This window comes from Ischnura elegans, chromosome 1, assembly GCF_921293095.1.
Source record: "Ischnura elegans chromosome 1, ioIscEleg1.1, whole genome shotgun sequence".
NCBI lineage: Eukaryota > Metazoa > Arthropoda > Insecta > Odonata > Coenagrionidae > Ischnura > Ischnura elegans.
Window position 1 is genome coordinate 89,144,719 of NC_060246.1, and position 15,472 is coordinate 89,160,190.

General features: G+C 37.0%; 2 protein-coding genes across 2 annotated transcripts in view; both read left to right on the top strand.

Moving 5' to 3' along the window:
* Positions 1–15,472, top strand: part of LOC124156621 — an 83,604-nt gene that overhangs the window by 58,194 nt on the left and 9,938 nt on the right. The window contains exons 32-38 of the mRNA XM_046531304.1: positions 503–1,038; positions 1,605–1,763; positions 2,334–2,633; positions 10,146–10,329; positions 12,837–12,990; positions 13,510–13,591; positions 13,861–14,044. Of these exons, the coding sequence (XP_046387260.1) occupies positions 503–1,038; positions 1,605–1,763; positions 2,334–2,633; positions 10,146–10,329; positions 12,837–12,990; positions 13,510–13,591; positions 13,861–14,044 (1,599 nt within the window). The remainder of the gene's footprint in view (positions 1–502; positions 1,039–1,604; positions 1,764–2,333; positions 2,634–10,145; positions 10,330–12,836; positions 12,991–13,509; positions 13,592–13,860; positions 14,045–15,472) is intronic.
* Positions 1–15,472, top strand: part of LOC124165528 (aminopeptidase N-like) — a 66,564-nt gene that overhangs the window by 5,936 nt on the left and 45,156 nt on the right. The gene's annotated exons all lie outside the window — the stretch shown is intronic.

Below are 15,472 nucleotides of genomic sequence, written 5' to 3' on the forward strand. Positions count from 1 at the left end.
TCTCCAAAACATAGATCGATCAATCAATAAATTCTTTCATTATTCTTGTCAAATTTCGCATATGCGTTTGAAAGCAAGGCCTTCTCACGAAAGAGAATTTTTAGATCTTGAGGCCATATGGCTGTGTAGACTGAAATCAATCGACCATTTAAACTCATTGGGAAAATTATCTACGTGATAAAAGAGTGATGACCATTGCGGTATTGGTTTATGCTAGTGACTGATTAATGCGGTGTATGAGTAACCTCTTCATTTTCAACTTCTAACTGCTATATTCCGGAGTAGACTCTGCACTAGCTTTTACTTAGCGCTTACATAATGGTCCTCTTCATCATCTCCTTCCAATTGATCAAACCACTAATTTCTAAAGTTGTTAATGCAATTCTCTTCCTCATTACCTAACAGTTGTGACAATAACTCTCTAATGTGCTATGCAAACGTTGACCTGCTGTGCCCTCTCAGCTTTATCTAAAAATAAATAATATTTTTTTGCAGGTAAAAGCAATTACGAGGTCTGAATATGGATAAGATCTTCCTGGCTGTGGCAGTATCCATAGCATGGGGGGCATTAGGGCTGAGTTTAACGGAAAAGGTGTTTGAGGACCCTCAAAGGGCATTAGAGGAAACCAGCGGATCATATGAAAACAGGGGTCCAGATTACTACAGACTCCCGAAAGGGATCACTCCGCTGACTTATGAGCTGCGAATGATTCCTTTCCTCGATGAAGACAACCAAACGTTCAAAGGAGACGTCACGATCAAGCTGCTGATCGACTCTGCCACGAGTAACTTAACGTTGCACTCTAGTGAGTTGAACGTGTCTGATATTCGGATTTTTGAATTCGACCCACCGAATGCTGAGATCCCCGTTCAGAACTTCCGCCTGGAGCCAGACAGACACTTTTTGGTGGTGGAATCACAAATGACTCTTGTAGAGAACAAAATATACGTTCTTCGTTTGAAATTCGAAGGTGAACTCGGTGACAGCGACGTTGGGTTTTTCAAAAGCTCCTACGAAGACAGTATGGGGAGACGGCAGTAAGTAGATGCAAATTTAAAAAATTATCGATGCATCAAAAAATATCTATGCTGTTTTACCATTATGAATTAGAACGTAGTACCTACCAGATAACTAAATCATCTAATATAAATAATTTGTATAATCTAGAGAAGGGTCTTCATTTGAAAAGCGCGTAAAGGTATGAGTGGATCACATCGGAATATTATAAATCGGCTGACAACTTAATGCCTACAATAATTAAAAACAAAAGTAGAAGTGGTATATTTCCAATTTCAATAGCTCTATAATTGTATTTATTGACTAAGAGCCCTTGCGTCATGGTTAAATGGAATTAAAATCATAGATTTTCTTTATAGTATGAGGTGTTTTTTATATTTTATTCCAATTTTGCTGGAAAAGAGACTAACTTCGATTCAGTGTACCGTATTTTTTTATATTTGCTGTAACTGGAGATCACCTGTAGTGCTTCAATATTTATGTTTACTGTCACATGGTTTTAAAGGTGAGTCTAATTAATCCTAATTACCCGTTATTTTACCAATAAACCTACTCACTTACCTTGATATCACATTTCTTGTCGCAGATGGCTGGCTGCAACTCAGTTTCAGGGAGTATTTGCCAGAACGGCATTTCCTTGTTTTGATGAACCACACCTTAGAGCCAATTTCTCCATAAGTGTTGCAAGGCCACGCAATATGAATACATTGAGCAACATGAATCTGAAACGGTTACCAGCTGCTGAGTGAGTAACAAAAATAATTTACGTTATTGAATCTTTTTAACGGAATTAGACTTAAGAAGTAAAATATAAAGTTTCCAGTTATAACTACTATTCTTAATTCGACATATGGTTTAACATTTATCACATTTAAAATCGAATTTACTACTTAAAATTTGTAATAGACTTTTCTGTAACATATTTGTCCTTTAATGCGCTCAAGGTAAAGCTCATTTAAGCACATGGTTTTATATGAATTTCTAATTCCGCTGATGATAGCATTTTTGTATGACCCATTTCTTGCTTTTAGAAATTTTATTCTCTGGCTTTTTTGTTTCCAAGCATCAATATTCTTTCTTTGCCCTAGTAGTGAGTTCTTGTAGTCATTGAAAATAGGTATGTGTTATCCTATTCAGTTTTTTTCTATTTTCATGGCTGGACTTATTAAGGTTATTTTAGGACTAAGGTGATTTTCAACTTTGAACTAGAGTAATTCCATTATTTTACGATAAAAATATCAAGGAATAACAATGGTACCTATAGGATATGATATCTAAAATAATTATAATTTTCTGTTGTATTTTATCATTTCAGCCCAACACTTCCTGATAATTATATCTGGGATCACTTTGAGGAGACGCCGAAAATGCCAACTTATTTGGTGGCTTTTATCGTCTCAAACTTCACGTATATGAAGGCAGAAGGCCATGAGTTCCGGGTTTGGGCCAGAAGAGAGTATATTAATGATGTCGAATACAGCTTGAGAATTGGCCCAACACTTTTAGAGGTCATGAAGAATATTACTGGGATTGCATATTCTCTACCGAAGATGGATATTGTTGCCGTGCCAGGTTTCGGAGGAGCCATGGAGAACTGGGGACTAGTTACTCAGAAGTAAGTGTGCGAGGTTTGCGGAGTTTAAGATTTATACTGGGAAAATGTTGCATATATTAAAATTGTACCTCATGTAGATCATTTAACCTTCTATATGCGAACTTACTTATTAAACCGTGAATATTAATTAAAACCTGCGTCATGGACAGTTGTGTGTGCTTCACAAATGATTAATTTTTTCCTCATTATTAAAAGTCATGTGTAGAAAGATTTTTCGAAATATTAATCGAAATGTTCGGGCATTATACACGGCCAGTTTTCATATTTTTTTCTCTTCAATCTTGGTGTGAAGTAGCTGCTTTTCCGCGCTAATTCTGGTGGATGATAATCTTTGCGTATTTTACGGCCTACCGTTTTACAGTGTGGCCTTTATTTCGGCGAAAACGGTAGCATCAGGTAGTTGGGTGGTCATTTACCACCTGTTGACCTTTCAGAAAATGCTCGTATTTGGCTAAACTCGTAATGTCACACGCATTCGTGCTTAAATTCCATAGTAGCACACCTAAAGTGGCGTATAATATTTAATTTACTTTATATGACCATGGGCATGAATCTGGTTCTTTCTGGAGATAGCCAACGCGATTTGTCACAAATATGCGAACGGTGACTGAATTCGTATTCTCGTTTTCATTCGCTAGCTATTTCACCAGAAAAGCTTCTCTTCATCCCTCTGGCGACGAAAAAGTTAATCTCGTTCTGTCCGGCGAGCATATAGCATATGTAAACATTCGCCATGAGTGAATTTCGCTAGCGACGACAGTGAACCCGCTCTAGCGACTAGGCGAAAGAGTTGATGAGAGAACGACTCGTGATTTAATTACAGCTATATACCACCATTATGTTTTATTTTTGATCCCAAATAGTTTAACTGTTTTTCAAATGCTTGGCATACAACATGTGTGTTGTTTTACTCGTATTGTCCTTCTACATAGTTTTATAGATGGGATTAAAAGTGGGTTTGCATTTGAATGAACCACGAAGCTTTTGTCCTGCAAGCGTATTGTTTTATCGTGGGAGTGCTGTTATTCTGAGCATAAAAATGTGTTGGATTGCCTGAGAATACTGTTGTTTCGGTTCTTATGCTCGTGAACGCTTCATCGGAAATAATAAGAAAGAGGCTGACCGGATTATTCTCATATAATAGCGTACCCTCAAATAAATGGAGTAGTGGTGTAGTGGATATCGTGGCTTTCTCCCAATCTCAATTATAATCAATCAATCAATTATAAGGTCGATTCATGCCATAGTAACCTTTTTCTCTCCACCACAAGGAAAAGGCTTGCATACTATGGTTATCATCTTCAGAAGCAAATCACTTGAAGTTGTCAAAATATTTTCTATGCACAGGAAAATCTATCATCAGTTATTTAGCTCTTATAAATACTCTATTAATGTCACTATTAGGCTTTACATTTATTTCCGGCGGAGCTCTATGGAGTATAGAATGTGTTGTATGCAGTTATACCGAATTTGGTGATCATCCAATATCAACAAATTATGTTTTTAAAGGAATATTTGACTCTATTCTTTGAATGTTCTTCCCTAAAATCATATCCTTGCCTAACATAAGTTCCTTAGTGCGCGAAAAGGTGCTTATCATTTTCTTCCATAAGTAAACCATAAGAAGCAGATATCTCTCTTATTTTATGCCATCTAGGTTAGGTTAAAATTGAAAATATTAACCCATAAGTTTCATCGGAGTGACTTTTGGACTCGTTGTTTACATCTACGAAAAAGATGAAAAGCAAAGAGATCGGTTGTATGTTCAACTATGGAAAACGAACAATGAATAAGCAATATTGTACAACAATACTTAATATAGCAATTTGATAGTCTCACTCAATAAACAAAACAATGCATAATATATTTTATAGAAATACGACTTGAACCACGGTCTTAGAATATGAGAAGGTCTGGAAACCCCTCGCCCAGGCATGGTCAATTATTGATGCCGTTTCCTGCGGAGGTCGGTAGAGGCGCCACCTATCCTGAAGGGCAAGTTCCCTGTGTATCTGTATACGAAACTTCAGTATTTATGAACTAATTTATGGCGAAAATGATGATAAACATATCGACATCGGTTACTAGTTAACAAGTTCATATGCACTTAACATTTTATAGCGTTACATGCCTTGAAAACGTTCTCATACGTGAGTATTAATCAAATGGAAGGTGTTGGATTTCAGCTTCGTTTGCTTACATATCTTTGTATTAAAATCAGTTACAGCCATAATGAAAGATTATCAGCAGTTAAAAACTCATGTTGTGAGGAAAGGTATTTTTAAGGAAATAATAATTTATAGCTACCTTGTTGTAAACGTCAACATAAGGTCTTCAAGAGTATAGATGTTACTCCTTGCTTTCAAACACGATTTACAAATATAATATCGCAGAAGCGCAAGCGACGTCTTACCAAGGCCTACGTGATATACTTCTTATGAAGTGACACATGTTAATGTTTTTACTCTCCAGAGTCTCGATCAAATGGTAACAATTAGGTAGAGCACATCAAATTCCCAAAAAATTTCATTATATCCTAGGGGTGACGTTTTAGCGGGTATAGAATTTGCATATTTAAGCGTTGAACAGGGTGAATAATTTCCGGAAATACTATTATTACCGTTAAAGACTATTATAAAACGATACTTACCTACTCACCAAAGGAAGAATTTGATATAAAATATATTTATATATCATCGGAAAGATAAGAACGAAAGAGGTTTCTCAAATAATTTCCGAATAAACTTCCATGAAAACAGTGCAATGGATATAATCTGAGGGATTTGCGGATGAGTCTGATCAATTTTAGGTGTTGGCAAATCTGAAATATTTAACCTTCCCATAAATAAGATAAGAACAGCAAAGAAACCACAGGATAATATGTAGTAACTTTACTTTTCATGAGAGTTGCACCATCGATAACAGCTGCATTAAAACAAATCATTGAAAGAGGTATTAAAAAGGAAAAAAAAACATTTTTCCAACTTATATAATATAGGTACACACACATCAAATCTACATTTCCAGAATGAATACAAAATTCTATTGGAACTGAGATTATTTATACAATCAATGCAAAGTAATCTAATGAAAATTAAATTTTAAGTACACAACATGTAGCATTTATATTAAAACAGATTCAAATTAGAAAGAATGATGAAAGCCATCGCACCTCTTGCTTTTTCTCAATTTTACTTCGTACCTCCAATTTCAACGACAGTGACCACTGGAATAGCAGAACCTGTTATTTAAAATATGTATAAATTGTGCAGCTTTAGCACACCAAAAAAGGAATCAATGAACAGCATCTGCGCGTGCTATATCAAATGCTCAGTATCACCAGACATGATACAATTCGAACTCTGTAACTCTGATCTGTAACCTCTGTGTGTTTATTAAACATCCAATCACTTCAATGTTAAAGGTTTTTCGGGTTTCCCACCGGATGATGTTCTCCATCTCTGCCGACGCTTCTATGGTCGTGTCGTCCATCGTCATCAGGGCTTCATCTTTCCTGGTTTGCGCGACAGGAAAACAAAGTCTGAGCAAATTCAATTAGCAAACTAATTCCTGCAAATTAATTCTAATTCAAAGATGGCTATCTTCCGGCCAATACTGTCTGCCGGAGGTTCCCCTTCTTCAGCTTTAAAGCACTTATCTCATGTTAGTCCGCCGGGCATAGTATTTTATTTTTTATTTTTTATTTTATTCTAAAACCACCGGATACAGCTCTCTTTGGCCATTTTACACCGGGGTGTTCAACATATGTAACAGTAAACGTACACAAACAACCATGCCCTGGACCGGGGAAACCTACCCAGGCGGGACTCGAACCCGCGACCTCTTGTTTGGCAGGCGAAGACGTTACCCCGCCGCCACCGAGGCCGGCAAATTTTTTTTACATCCATCACAACTAATTAAAAATTAACTATTTATAAACTATATATATACTATAAATAAATATATATATATATACTATATAATAAATATACATATAAATTCAAAGGTAAGGAAAGAAAGGGATAGGAACATGGAATAGAAAAAGGACGAGGACAACGGTGCTTTTTTTTTCCACCTACCACAGCACCGTTGTCCTCGTCCTTTTTCTATTCCATGTTCCTATCCCTTTCTTTCCTTACCTTTGAATTTATATGTATGTTTGCGCTTAAGGCGCCGTGTGAATGAATGAAGTAATATAATAAATATATATATACTATAAATAAATTAACTATTAATAAAATATTACATCCATCACAACTATAGGAAGACAAAATAGAGAAGGTATTATCGTATTATGCTACATTCAATATTCCAACATGAAATAAAACAGACTTACACATTAACCAAAATATTATATAACTACAACTATATTAAACTATTCTATTGCTCAATCATTACCTTCGTAAACTTTCTGGCTACTGGAACAAATTAACATTTTAAAACTTACCAAACAGCAGAATAGGTTGATGAAAGTCATGGTCCAAAGGAATTACAATTCATACCCTCAACATTAATGTAAATCATCATCAGAAAAAATCCAAGCATCTGGCAACAAAACAACACCTTCGTGGAATGCTTCTTAGATATTCTTCCGTCACTATAATTAAACAAAATAATTTTCAAGGTAAAATGAAACGATAAAAATTTCTGGATGGAAATAATATTTAAAAAGGAAACTCAGAATGGCTGTGAATTTATGTTAAGTAATCAAACCTACTGATAGAAACATTCTCAATAATTCAGACGTGATTTCAAAACCAGAAAACGGGTCAGGGAAACCTTCAAGTCAATTTTTATGACAGCCTCGAATTACTGACCCTCATCACTCTGATGAGAACCAACTATGCTTCTCAAACAAAACGTTCATGGAACACATCATTCATATTCCTCGATTACTACATCCAATGTCTCTAAAAAGCGAAATCCCCTAAGTCTTGTGTCATTACCAGTGGTGCAACGTGGTACCACACACGTCGACGGCATTTTCCTTTTTTCAGTAAATCTGCAATATATATCCACGAAATATTGATATAGAGCAATAAGGAAATAATGCATAAAACTAGCATACGAAAATAAATGAAAACTAAATCTAAATTAATTACAAATATCACAATTTCCATTTACCTGTAGCACGCTCTCAACGACAAGGAAATGAACTTACCCGCTAATGCTTGCCCTCCAGGATAGGTGGCGCCGCCCCGGCAAATGTGCGGCAGGTTGAGGAAACGAGTTCAATAATAGACCATGGGCTCCCAATGGAGCGGGATAGGGAGTGTTATTGGGCTGACTTGAACTTACCAACGTGCTTCGCGCTCTTCAATTGTTACGGACTGCGGAGGCAGTGTGTTTATCGATGGTATTATCTCGTGCCCATTGAATTATGGGTATCGTCATTGCATACGACGCAGTATTTCGCCAAGAGAACGAAGTTACCCGAACTGAAGCGTTAGGCGGGGCGAAAAGGACGAAATTTTCGCTTCGCTCCGAGTTGCCATAGCGAAGCGAAGACTCGGGCGAAAGGAGAATGAGAATTACCGCCCAGGATTTTATTCGTTACAAACTTCCATTTTGTTGTCCATCCACCTTTTCTTCGGTCTTCCTCTTGATAATCCTCCCTCCGGGGCCATGTAATTTGCTGATTTAGGATATCTTTCGTTCTTAATCCGTTCTACATCCCTTATCCAATCCAATCTTCTCCTTTTTATTGATCCCACTATCGTATTGTTGCCTAAGAGATTACATAGTTCCTGATTAATTCGTTTTCTGCATTCTCCTCTCAATTCGTCCTTGATTGGACCGTATATTTTCCAAGCACCCTTCTCTCAAAAAAGTGATACGCGGTTTTTTCAAGTCTTGTTACCTTGTGCTCCGATTTTGGCAACCAGAAAGAAATGCAGGGAGAATTAGTGACTTGTTAGTTCTTATTTTAAGTTATTTCCACACATTCCCGGAGTTTAAAATACTTTTCAGATCATGGTGTACCTTGCTTGTAGCTTAAGTCCTTACTTTCATTTCTACTTAATTTGACTCTTTTACCGGTAGTATCTGGATATTTAAAATCGTTAACTCTCTAATAGGTAATAATGAGTGGTAAGTTTTACTCGAATAATCCGTCGCCATAAAATAGTAGAAGGTAGGGAAGTATGTGCTCCGTGAATGTGCGAATTAAGAGTAGTAAAATGCGTAGATGCAGCAAGGGAAAGGAACGGAAGGATAGAGAGGACTCAAAAGCAGAATAGCCATCTTCCATTTATAAAATGAATTCCGAGAGGTTATTTATTTTATTTTTTTTTATTTATCACATCCCCCCGTAAACAGCACACAACGGCCTTTTACAACGAGTTTTTCCAATATTAACAAAGTACAACACAACATCCATGCCCTGGGTAGGATCACCTACCCAGGCGGGATTCGAACCCACGATTAACTCTTCGGTTTGGCAGGCGAGGACTTTACCCCACCGCCACCGAGGCCGGCACTTATGGACACTTTTAGATTATTTTCCGAGAATGTATCATATGTTTGGCATACAATTAAACGCAATGCCGGATAAATGATTTTAATGTGGGGGGGGGGCAACAAGGACCAGATAGGCAAACGGTCCTCTCATATTTGAGATTAAAAACAACATAAAACAATTGATGTACGAAATTATTCTCTTTATTTTAATGTGAAAGTCATTAATATGGCATTAAATGATTGAGGCTCAACAATACACAAAACAAAAACAAACGTAATGGCAACCGTATTAAAAAAATCTTGTCTATTTTTAAGCGTGTTGGGGAAGGGGATCACGTGGCCCCATGCTCACCCCTAAATTCACCAATCATTAAACGGTTAAGAACAATAAATGAACTGAAAGTATACGTAATCATTAATTCACAAAAATTTTGCGATAAAAACTTTAATTTGATAGTATATACATAAATGAGTATATAATAGAAAATAGATACATATAGTATAATAGAAATATAATAATAGAAATATAATATCATAGAAAATAGATAAGACAATAGAAAAGGCTAAGTTAAGGAACATAGAGGGTGGACAAGCCAATGATTATATTTTTAATGTAATAATGCACTCAAACATATTCATGCACGTGAACCGAAGCATTTTCATAGTGCGAAATGAATGAACTTTCTTTAACTCTTATCGATCAAAATATGGCATGATGGCATGCCTGTGAACCCTTTTCAACGCGGTTCATAATTGCGGCGATTGATTTCCAAACAAGGTAAAACATAATCAGACCACTTGAATAATTCCTGGTCTTGATAGTAAAAATATTTCCTAAAGCTAAAAGCATTCACACTTTAATAGGAAATATTTAGAGATTCCAATTTTTTTTCAGTGCAATTTCCTGAATATAATTAATGGAAATCGATAATTTTGTAGTATGCCAATGCTTTACGATTATTAAAGCATATATTGTCTTTTTTCGTTTTTTGATTCAGCTCTCTTTTACCACTGGATAACGTGTAAAAAAAATCATGTTTCTCATACTTTCAGGGAGTCAATGTTACTATTTAACGACGAGGAGTCTTCGGCAGAAAAAAAGCAGCATATTTCAAATGTCGTGGCGCATGAGTTGGCACATCAGTGGTTTGGAAACCTGGTTAGTCCAGAGTGGTGGACCTGGATTTGGTTGAGCGAAGGGTTCGCGACGTACTACGGCAAGCTCGCAGTGGAAAGAGTAAGGATATTATTTATACACAATTGTGTGCAAGCCCATTAAGATGACGTATCACTTCGCCTGATCTGGTCGTATTTTTCAAATGAATTCTCGATGTACCCAGCCTTTAATGTCGAAAATATTGCGGTTAATATGCGCGGACCTTTTTTTGGCAAATCAAAATGACTCCGTTACTTTAAAACACTCATGCAATCGCCACATCCAGTAAAAAGATTTTGAAAAAAAACAACATTTTGATTCTGGATAGATGATTTATGAATGTCGTGTGGTATTTAGAAGATGATTTAGGGTTCAGCGTGCTTATGCCAACGTTGAAAGGCAAGCGAGCTCAATTAACGTCAGTAGAGTCGAATAGATCCTGATACGTGAATAAGTTAAGACGGGGTGTGAAGGCTGACCATGGTAATATTAAGAAAAAATATGCAAGATGATAAGGTGGGCAATTAAATATTACCCAAAATGGGAACCAAATGTAGGATAGTATCTTTTCTCTATAATAGATTTGGGAAACGGCTTGATTGTGATGTTGAAATCAGTGAAGAAGGTGTAATTGTAATGAAAGCTTGTGAATGTTGTGAAATTACTTAGAGAGTATGGGGTGAAAACAATAGTTGGGAACGGAGGAAAGGAGAGTTTAAAGAGATGACAGTTACAGACATATTTAACTAGCCAAAATTGACTTTACCTGACTTGATAATATTTTTTTACTAGGAGGTACCAGCTCAGGCAGAGCCTTTTATGAGATATGAAGTGAAACACTTTGCACTTTCAAGGTCAAGGATCGGAGAATGACCTTCCTCAGCTAATGGGGAAAAAAACCCTTCGAGCACCTGAAAATACTCCCCGACCTCACCCCAGATCAACGGTAAGTTTAAAATTTCCCAACCCTCCTTACCACCCCACCTTCAACCCCCAAATTCTCAAATGTTTGCAAGTGTGCATTTTTCTATGTATATATTGTTCTTGGTAATGCTGCAGTGCAGCGAAATATGTCGACTGTAGTTTAATAAATTTTTATGTGGAAAGTGCAAAGTGTTTCACTTCATATCTCATAATGGATCTCCACAAAGTATCTGCCTCATCCATCCAATTCATAGCGTATTATGTCTAGCTGAAATTTTGTGCGAAAATAATAAATAAGCTGGAAGTTAGTTATTGCAAAGAGAATGATATCGTAGTACGAGCTACAGTGCCATCTGGGCATAAAAAGGACGAAGTATGATTGTTAATTGTCAAGAATATACAGCGTATGGGATCGTATGAGCCAGTATGTTGAAATGTCGCTGCCATTGTGGTAACAGAAATCGAAGAATAGGGCGTTGCGCTCATATAGCAGCAATAATTTATTAACTATCCAGTATGAGCGACCAAGGAAAAAATTCATTATCGACGGAGATTTTATCTAGAATTTTTTCAATACACAATTTAGTAAAATTTTTAATTCGCCTATTTTAATTTTTTTCTCGATGTTCCACCTCCTAAACATTTTTACCAATACCCTTGCCGAAATTTATTCAAATACACTCCCGGAAAATATTTTTTCTATGTGGTCCTCTTGAAAATATTATGAAAACACGTCTTAGAAATTTTCAAATCCAAACAAACCACATTTCTCCATGTAACACAGAAAACTCTTGAAAACAATTGGGCATCTTCTTCAATAGAAAATCTTACAAATGCCGTATTCCGCATTTAAAATATGCATTCTAGTAAGAGATATAAAAAAAACCCAGTGAAAATCGAATTTTCGAGCTAGCTGGCCCTGGTAGATCTCTAGCGCACTGGAAGTGTGAGGAGATTAGTCCTATTTGATCCCAAATCGTATGCCCTAAGTACGGGAAAAATCGCGGAGGGGGGACTTTTCACCCTATTATCCAGCGGTATTATAAATTGCAGGAAATCCAAAGGTCCGTGCGCAGGAAATTTTTTTACTACGACAATGAATTTGAACTTCAGCGCATTTCACGCGGCAGGTCTGAAGTAAACCACATTAAAAATGAAATTGTATCTTTTAACCAAGTGTACTGCAGAGAGTAGGCCCAATTTCATTCCATAGTAACATCATTTCTGTTGCCACTTCGGTCGTATTTTAATCGGTTTTCAAAAAAGTCCGCGGCACGGTGATGAGTGCAATGCGATGCACTTATTTCCAATATCTTGCAGAAAAATTTTTGTGATTGCAATGATTTGTATTTAAAATTTATGGATTTGATAGATCGCGTCAAAATGTACACAAATTAGGGTTGACATCACTAAGTGTATCTTATTTCCCCGTGAAACTCGGATCAAGTTGTCCGTCAGCGACGCATGTGGCGATTTACGTAAACCCATTTATAAGCGTGGTGAGTTACAACACATTTAGAGGCCGACTTGAGGATCCTCTTTTGTGATATTGGTGCTCTTAAACAATTGGTACGTCAGGAAATCAAAGCAAATTACGAACGGTCAGGTGGAAGCGATGCGACCTCCTGTTAACCAGCTTCACACGTGGGCACGCTCTGTTGCAGATTGAACCCTCATGGAGAATGATGGAACAATTTGTTGTTGAAGACATGCAGCCCGCATTGTTATCCGACTCATTTTATGATCGACCAATGAACCACAGGATCGAAGATTGGTATGATGTGGAGGAGGCTTTTGATGACATTTCTTACGAAAAAGGTTAGCGGGTCAAAGCACAGAACCTATCACACACTATTTTCTTTCTATCTCATTTGTAAGTTGAAAACGAAAATAGTTCATGGTATATTCTGTTCGGCAAAATGGCTCTTCTGTGAGGTGAATTTTTTTCATACTAAAACAATGAATGTATCAAGTAATTTTCTATGAAGGAATTAAAAAAAAAACATACAGCATTTATATTCTTATGCTCACAGGAGAAATGCATACATTTCAGAATAAAAATCTGTTTTCCATGTCATGCATTGTAAAAACATTTTAATTTTCGGCATCAGTCCTATTTTGGAGTTTTGAAATACATTTTTGGCATTCCTATTTTAATCTCTCCTCATTTTTTAAATTTCTTATGTGAATTAACTGGCATATTTTTCTGTATTTTATGGTGAGAATATTTTAAATATTGAATCATGTTAAACATTGATTAAAAGAAGATAATTTTTTCTCGTGCTCATATGAATGTCTTTACATCTTTGTTTCTGAAGTAAAAACCTTTATTTATAGCTGGGTCTGTGATCAGGATGATGTCAGACTTTCTGTCCGAATCAACTTTTTCTCGAGGCCTTGCAACATATCTAAATGAAAGGTGAGTCTATGAAAGAACAACTTCATTCAACATATACAATATTCAGTATTCAACTATATTCAACAGAATAACTTTATTCAATCTAATGATATTTTTTTCAAAACTCTCAATCTAACTTATTTCAAAACTTTCGATCTTACTTTGTTGTCGAATTGATTTTGAAGATAGCATTTAATTATTTTTCCCGATTGAAAGTTGATCTGTCGAAAAGTTATTTGAATTCAATTTTACCTCACTGATCGCTGATGCGCATCTTTTATCGCTTCCAGGAAATATAATTCAGCCACAGATACGCACCTTTTTGAGGCAATGGACACTCAGGCACTGATTGATCAAGCTCTACCAGCAAATGTCTCGGTCAAGACAATCATGAGTTCATGGTCAACTCAAGCTGGACACCCGGTCATTATAGTGCAGAGAGATTATCTCAGCGGTAGAGTAACCTTGAAACAGGTAATGGCAATGTATGTCGTTGCAAGTATTATCCATCATCATGCAATGGGCAACCTTAGTTTGGAAAGTTTCGAACACCTTAACCGTCTTTGTTTTGTGCTATAATAGGCCTCTTTTTTCATCGCCCACATCTTTCTGTGATCCCGTCAGCTGCTCCAACAATAACTGAATTACAACGTCATTCCTTCGAAATTAAATACCCTATCCAAATTTCCTTCATCTTCACGGTCACGTTCATATAATTTCTATAAAAATATCAAGAAAATTTTTACGTTCGGCACCAGTGCGGCGTTTGCATCCGTCGTGCACTAAAATGGATTAACTACAGTCGTCACTCGTGACTCTGACGATTAGAATTTTACGAGAGAATAAACTTATATGAGGTCAATAAAGATTCGATATTCTCCCAAAGAACTGATTGGATTAGGTAATCCTTCTCGGGCTTCTGATTGCACCAGGCTCTCCAATTGTGCAAACGTTGCGATGGAATATTATTCCTTCCTCCTGAGCACTTCTTTAGTAGCTCTGCGGACGAGGAAGAAGTATTTCTTTGTCCCGCGAATAAATTGAGAACCTTACTAGGTTGGAGGGAATAGAAAGATTCTTCGCATAATAACGTTTAATTAACATATTTTCAATGCAATTTAGCCAGTGTCCAAGTACTGTGTTGTAAATTTAGACAGTACGTGGGTCTCTAGGCGCTCATCGACGCGCTGCGAAAACTGGAAACTGACCTTTAAGAGAAAGAAAATAGCCTCTTCGTGAATTAATAATGCCGCTACGTTACAGACTTCGAAATATATTTTTAAGGCCGCGTCGTGGCGCAGACATCGCCTGTTAAACGAAGTAAGCTTTTCAATAACCCTCACAATACACTCATAACTTGGCGTGGACGGCAGCTCAATGTTGACACAGCTGATCACATGCTTCACGCAGCCAGTTGCATTCCCGAATGCCGACGCCATCGAATTTTTAGTGTCGGCCCAAGGGGACTGCATAGAGGAGGCCCAATTAAATCCCATAGTAATGTGATTTCTGTTGCCACTTCGGTCCTGGGGCCGTATTCTGTATTTCGTCGGTACCGCACCGGTCGGTTTCCCTTCCCAGCCCACCGACAGCAAATCATTCCGTACCGACGACGGTTTCCATACCGACGACCGCAAATTCAGCGATTCAGTATGGTCAACGGTATCAAACCAGTCGGTACGGTTCCCTCTCCTTCCCAAACAGGGAAAATCCGAATATATCCGAAGTTTCACGTGTCTCCACCAATGAAAGAAGGGTTAAAACAAGTGAAGACTCATTGGCACAGTTTGTTGTCGTCATTCTCAATCTTTTTATTTGCGGAAATTACGACTTATTGCTAGATTAAGATAAACGATATTGGATAAGTTGTTAACAATGCTTATATAATGTGTGGTAGTAATG